The sequence below is a fragment of the Athene cunicularia genome (assembly GCF_003259725.1).
Source record: "Athene cunicularia isolate RWA chromosome 7 unlocalized genomic scaffold, athCun1 chr7_part1, whole genome shotgun sequence".
Taxonomy (NCBI): Eukaryota; Metazoa; Chordata; class Aves; order Strigiformes; family Strigidae; genus Athene; species Athene cunicularia.
Window position 1 is genome coordinate 20,296,091 of NW_020799107.1, and position 5,463 is coordinate 20,301,553.

The window sequence follows — 5,463 nt, forward strand, 5'->3', positions numbered from 1 at the left end:
CGGGTGGCATGGTGGACTGGGATCAGGAGGCGGGAGGCAGTGGGTTTGCAGTGCTGCAATGACTCGGGGCTATTTGGGCCAACACTGGAGGGGGGGGTGTCACAGTGCAGGGGTCTGGCTGGGAAGAGAGATGGGGCGGGGGTGCTGCAGCCCTGGCAGGCTGCATGAGGTTGGGGAAGGGCGGGCACATGTTTGGAGGGGTGTCACAGTGGTGGTGGTGCCAGGGGTCAGGGTGGTGCCATGCAGGTGTGGCTGCAGGTGGGGTGTCCCTGGGCTGGCCAGGGGGGCTGTGCTGCTCAGAGGGGTGTCCTGCAACACTGCCCTGCCCTGCAGCAGGTAAGTGGGTGGTGGTCCCGGGGCAGGGGGGAAGCTGTTCCAGGCACATCTCTTTCCTGGGGGGACCATGCAGGGCAGAGACCCCCACCCAGGAGGGGTCAGCAGGGGAGGAATTGGAGGGGCTTGCAGGAACCCCAGCTTGCCTCCTGCATGATCTGCATCTCCCCGCACCCTGCTGCTCCTTGAAACCCCCCCAGCTTGCCCAGCCCCCTCCACACCGTGTGCTTGAGACGGAGCTGAGCCCGCGTGCTGGGGGCAAGCAGAGGGGACGAGCAAAAGGGTTTGGGGGCCTCTCCGGTGCCAGTGCCAGTGCTGGCGCTGAGGCAGCTCCAGCGGCATTGCTGGGGGCAAACGGTGTGGCCAGTCCTGGCAGTGGGGATGGGGGAGGTGGGGGCCTGTGCCCACCGCACCCAGTGCTGTGGTCCCTCTCCATGCGGATGGTGGGGAGAGAGTTGGCGGGGGGCTGCCCCCCAAGTCTCGAGCTGGCCTAGCAGGCGAAGTCCTCGAAGACGCCCTGGTGAGGGTAGTGGTGGCGGTGGTGGTGGTTGGGCAGTATGCCTGCGTTGTAGGCGCCCTCCACATGCCGGCCCAGGGTTTCACAGGGGCTCTGCAAGGATGGCAGTCAGAGGGGTGGGCGCAGGCCCCATGCACCCTGTCCCTCTCACCCCCCTGCCCAGCACAGCCTGTCCCCAGGACCACACCCCACCCACCCCACCCAGGGAGCACCCAACTTCCTTGCCACCCATCCTGAGGGCACCAAACATGGAGCTGTGCTGCCTGGGATGAGGTCCCTTCCCCCAGGGGCAGGGGTGGATGCTGCCCAGGCTCTGTCCTCGCAGCCCTCGGGCAGCCCACCCTCACGAGGGTACCTGGTCCTTCAGCTCCTCCAGTCCCAGTGTGGCAATGCTGCCCGAGGGCTTCTTCAGGGGCGGCTTGGAGCGGCGCAGGACACGGCTCAACTTGTCCCGGATCACCTGGGTACAGATGGGGGGGTCAGCCCCAGACTAACATGCAGGCACACCCCGTGTGTGGGCACCCCGATCTGCATGGACCTGCCTCCAGCCCCCCTGCCTGCCTGGGGGACGCAGATCTGACAGTGGGGACAGCACCTCTGCTTGCCACCCTCCCGGTTCTCAGGTCACCAAGGGATGCTGGGAGGACCCATCCTCCTCCCACTGCCTCCTGCTGGCGTTCTCCAATTTGGGGGCTGTAATAGCCCTCTGGGGTGGCCATGCACAGCACGCCCTCCCCAGCGGGCCTAGCTCCCGCTCTGCACCTCACCCGTTCCCACTGTCAAGACAGCTTTGAAGGCTGAGCACACCTCGTAGACATAGTCCAGGATCTCCAGGATGGTGAGGATGCTGGCACCGATGAACAGGCCCATCTGCCCCCCGATGTCCCCTGGGGAGAATGAGGGGGAGACCGTCACTGGGAGATGCTGTGCAGCCTTCTGGGAGCCTGGGGTGGGCCAGCAGGGCTGCGGGCAGTGACAGGCCTACTGGACAGAGGGGGACAGGGCAGTCATGGGGGCAGGGGCAGCAGGACAGAGGAAGCAGGGGACACAGGGGACAGGGGATAGCCAGCTGCATGCCGCCCTTTAGCCAGTCTGTGGCTGGCTCCTGCTCTGTGTGGTCCCTCCCCGACCAGCCCCACATCCTCCCAGGGCTGGGACCCAGAGCTCCACGCCTCAGGGTCCCACAGGGAGGTGGGAGAAGTCACCGAGAAGCCCAGCGAGGTCGTAGGCTTTCTTCTGCTCAATGGCCTCGTAGTTGAGTGCCTCAAAGAAGATGTCCAGCACCAGGAAGTTCTCCCTGTGGGGCAACACCATAGTGATAAGGAGGGCTGGTCACTGGCTCTCCCACCCCCACTGCTCCCCAAGCCTCCCCTGTACACCATCCCTCCACTCCCAGGTACTTCCAGCACCCTCATGAGTTATTCAGGCTAGTGTGGTGGTGAATGGAAGGGTCATGCCTCAGGCCAGGAGGGACCATGGGGTGGGGAGATGCCGGGAGGACACAGATGGGTCAGGGAGATGCTCTAGTGGAAGCCACCCCTGGGCAGAGGATGCTGCAGGGACCACGTGTGCCAGGACCCGCTCCCTGCATGCTGCCAGAAATGGAGTGTGGACCCCAGGTCCCCAGCCCCCTGCCCACCCTCCAGCGACACCCCAGCATGGGCAACTCACCGGATGTAGGTCTCATTCTTGTTGTACTTGCGGGCCAGGTAGCGTGCTGAGCCCTTGTTGGGGATGCGCACCATGGAGATCTCCTTGCCATAGCGCGTCAGATTGCACGGCGTGGGGCAGCTGCAGCGGTCCTGGCTGTCCTCCACTGCTGCATCTGGGGGCATGCACCCGTCAGTATGGCTGCACCCTCTCCGGCCCTCTCCGTGGTGGCTCCCGGCTGGGCCCCAGCCTCCCACCCACTGCCGCACCTACCCAGCGTGTGGTCAGCACACTCGATGTACACATTGGGGGAGCAGATGGACTCATTGCCTGTGGAAAAGCAACTGGTCAGGGCTTGGGAGTCTGACCCACTTCTAACCCTCACCCTCAACTCACTTCCCCAAAGGCACTGGGGCAGAGGTGGGGGCCTTGGGTGTGGAGGGAATGGGGATGGTGGCCCTCAGCTGCAGGTTGGCTGGGGCAGGGGTGGCCCCTGAGTAAAAGGCAGACAGGGAAGGGGCTGATCTGGGATGTAAGGAGAGTAGGACAGATGCTGACCTGGGGTGTGGAGAGGATGGGGTGGTCCCTGGGTGAAGAGGGAAGAGGCAGAGCGGACCCTTGGGTGCAAAGGGATGGGCAGGGGGAACCTATGGGTGCAGAGGGATGGGGCAGGGATGATCTTTGGGTGCAGGCTGTAGGGGGACAAGGCAGCCCTGGGCATAACTGTTAGGGCAGGGGGGTGCCCCCATGCCATCCTGCACACCCCTCACCTGGCATGTGGACCATGCGGCAGTGGCAGCTCCGCACCACGGCCTCCTTCTCGCACTGCAGGCGGCAAGCGGCGATGCTGTAGGTGTCATAGCCAGGAAGCGTCTTCTCCCCCTGCACGCTAGCCCTGCAGTTCCCCCATGGCTGCGGCAGGTAGGTGAGCTGTCGGGGTGAGAGGGGCATCGCTGCAGGGCCACAACAGGCTGGGTACCTGCGGGCACCTCCCCAGGGGCTGTGGGGCATCCTGCCTTACCCGCTGCTCCTGGCAGGACACAAAGGTCTGGAAACCAGGTGAGACACCAAAGCCCAGCTGATGGATGTAGGGTGGCTCGTCCTGGCTGTGGATCTGGACCCGAATGCCAGCTTCAAATGATGTCTCATCTGCGGGAGAAGGACAGAAGGTCTGTACACCTGCACCCACCCAGCACCTGCACCCTGGGGCCCAGCACCACTCCAGTGCCCCACTTCCCTCATATCCCTCCCCAGGATGCCCTGTTTGCCCAGCAGCCATCTGTCCCAGCACCCCTGGCCCATGCCCTGCCCGCACCACAGCCCCACTCACTGGTCTCTCTCCAAATGGGCAGGTACTCTTCCTGCTGGATGTCCAGCATGATCTCGAGCCCGTTGCCCATGCCACCCTGGCGGGTCACTCGTGGGTTCCGCCGGTCCCCGTTGAAGGTGTAACACTTACCATAGCGTGTGTAGACCTGGGAATGGAGAAAGGGGTGGTGATGGAGCAGGCATTCTGCAAGCCCGGTGAGGTCCAGGGACCCTTTCCAACCCCATGGTGGTGCTGGAAGGGGGCAACAGTCTTGCGTGGCCCTTGAAAGGGCTCATCTAAGCCTCTCACTGCCACCCCTCTGCCCTTGCTGTGGAGGGGTGAAGCATCACTCCCAGCCTCCATGGGGCAGTCATGCCAGGCAGGGACTCACGGGGGCGAAGTGCTGGGGGCCACAGCGCTCTCCCCCAAAGCGGCACTCCACCAGCATGTCCTCGATCTGGTGGCCCAGGCGGTGGAAGAAGCTCTGCATGGTGTGCTCGGAGCGGCGAGGTGGCAAGAAGCGCGAGTAGTTGGCGAGACGCATCAGCCACGCGCGCCGGTCCTCCCCCAGCACGGCCAGCATCTCGGGCACCAGCGAGTGGTTCTCCTGGGCCAGCCCCAACCACTGCCCCACTGAGTAGAGGTCGGGCTTGGTGAGGTGCAGGAAGCGTGCCCGGTTGGGGTTGCAGAGGGTGACGGCCGGGAAGTGGAGCTGCGGGGCCTGGGCGAGGCGTGCCCGGGTGTGCACGGGGTGCGAGAGCAGGTGGTGCAGGCGGTCGGCGGTGCCCGTGGCCAGCAGCCCAGCGGAGGCCAGGAAGGCCAGGCTCCAGAGCAGGCGGCGCAGGCGGGACTGTGGTCGGGTGCACATGTAGTGCAGCCCTGGGATCCTGGTGGCTCGCAGGACGCCGATGGTGAGCTGGGCAGCACTGCCATCCCGAGCTGCTGTCAGGGCTTCCCCGTCCCGGCAGCAGGCAAGGGGCAGCGGCATGGCTGCAGGCAGGGCGGCTTCTCTGGAAAGTGGGGTGCAGGCTGCCCCTGGGGTCCCCGGTCCCCTCCAGGGACCTCTCCCTCCCGGGAGGCTTTTGCTCTGCGCCTTGCCAGAGGCGGATGTGGCAGGCGCCTTCCCGAGCTGCTCCAGTGACGGGCGAGGGGAGGGAGAGAAGGGGGCTGCTGCAAACACACGCCTTCCCCCACCCTCCATTCGGGAATGGAAAATTCCTCCCCGAGTCAGGCTGGGACAGGGGGGGGGGTGTTGCATTACCCCAGCCAGGGTGAACGGGCAGCCCCAGTGTCCCAGTATGGTGGGTACCAGTGTCCAGATGGCGATGCCCAGTCCCAGTCACCCTGTGTGAGTCCCATATCCAGGGATGCTGGACCCCAGATTGTCCCCAGCCCTGGCACTTCTGTCCCCCCTGGGTCCCCACTGGATCCCTGGGGTCCCCAACCGCAGCTGCTCTGGGGATGGGGGTCTTGCCCCACAGAAGCAGAACAGTGCCAAGCCTGGGGGGCCACTGCCTCCTGCTCGGGACCACACGTACCTTGATCCTCGATGCTGTCCCCTGGCATCCCCCGCGCTGGAGCTGGGGACCCCAGTGGATCTGGGCGCTGTGGGGCGGGAGAAGCGGGGCTGGGGGCGGGGGGGAGGCTGCGTGGG

At 65.3% G+C, this 5,463-nt stretch overlaps 2 protein-coding genes across 2 annotated transcripts in view; both read right to left on the bottom strand.

Moving 5' to 3' along the window:
* Positions 1–7: 7 nt before the first annotated feature.
* The window catches only part of ASIC4 (acid sensing ion channel subunit family member 4), a 60,381-nt gene continuing 54,925 nt past the window's right edge, over positions 8–5,463 (bottom strand). Inside the window, exons 2-10 of the mRNA XM_026852802.1 lie at positions 3,831–3,975; positions 3,522–3,649; positions 3,271–3,430; positions 2,774–2,830; positions 2,522–2,675; positions 2,056–2,147; positions 1,658–1,737; positions 1,206–1,310; positions 8–943 (exon numbers count right to left, since the gene is read on the bottom strand). Coding sequence (XP_026708603.1) covers positions 824–943; positions 1,206–1,310; positions 1,658–1,737; positions 2,056–2,147; positions 2,522–2,675; positions 2,774–2,830; positions 3,271–3,430; positions 3,522–3,649; positions 3,831–3,975 — 1,041 coding nt within the window. The 3' untranslated portion in view covers positions 8–823. The remainder of the gene's footprint in view (positions 944–1,205; positions 1,311–1,657; positions 1,738–2,055; positions 2,148–2,521; positions 2,676–2,773; positions 2,831–3,270; positions 3,431–3,521; positions 3,650–3,830; positions 3,976–5,463) is intronic.
* LOC113482301 (acid-sensing ion channel 1C-like) lies at positions 3,984–5,407 on the bottom strand. The gene has a single exon (XM_026852803.1). It carries the CDS (start codon positions 5,065–5,067, stop codon positions 4,180–4,182), a length of 888 nt encoding a protein of 295 aa, XP_026708604.1. The 5' UTR covers positions 5,068–5,407; the 3' UTR covers positions 3,984–4,179.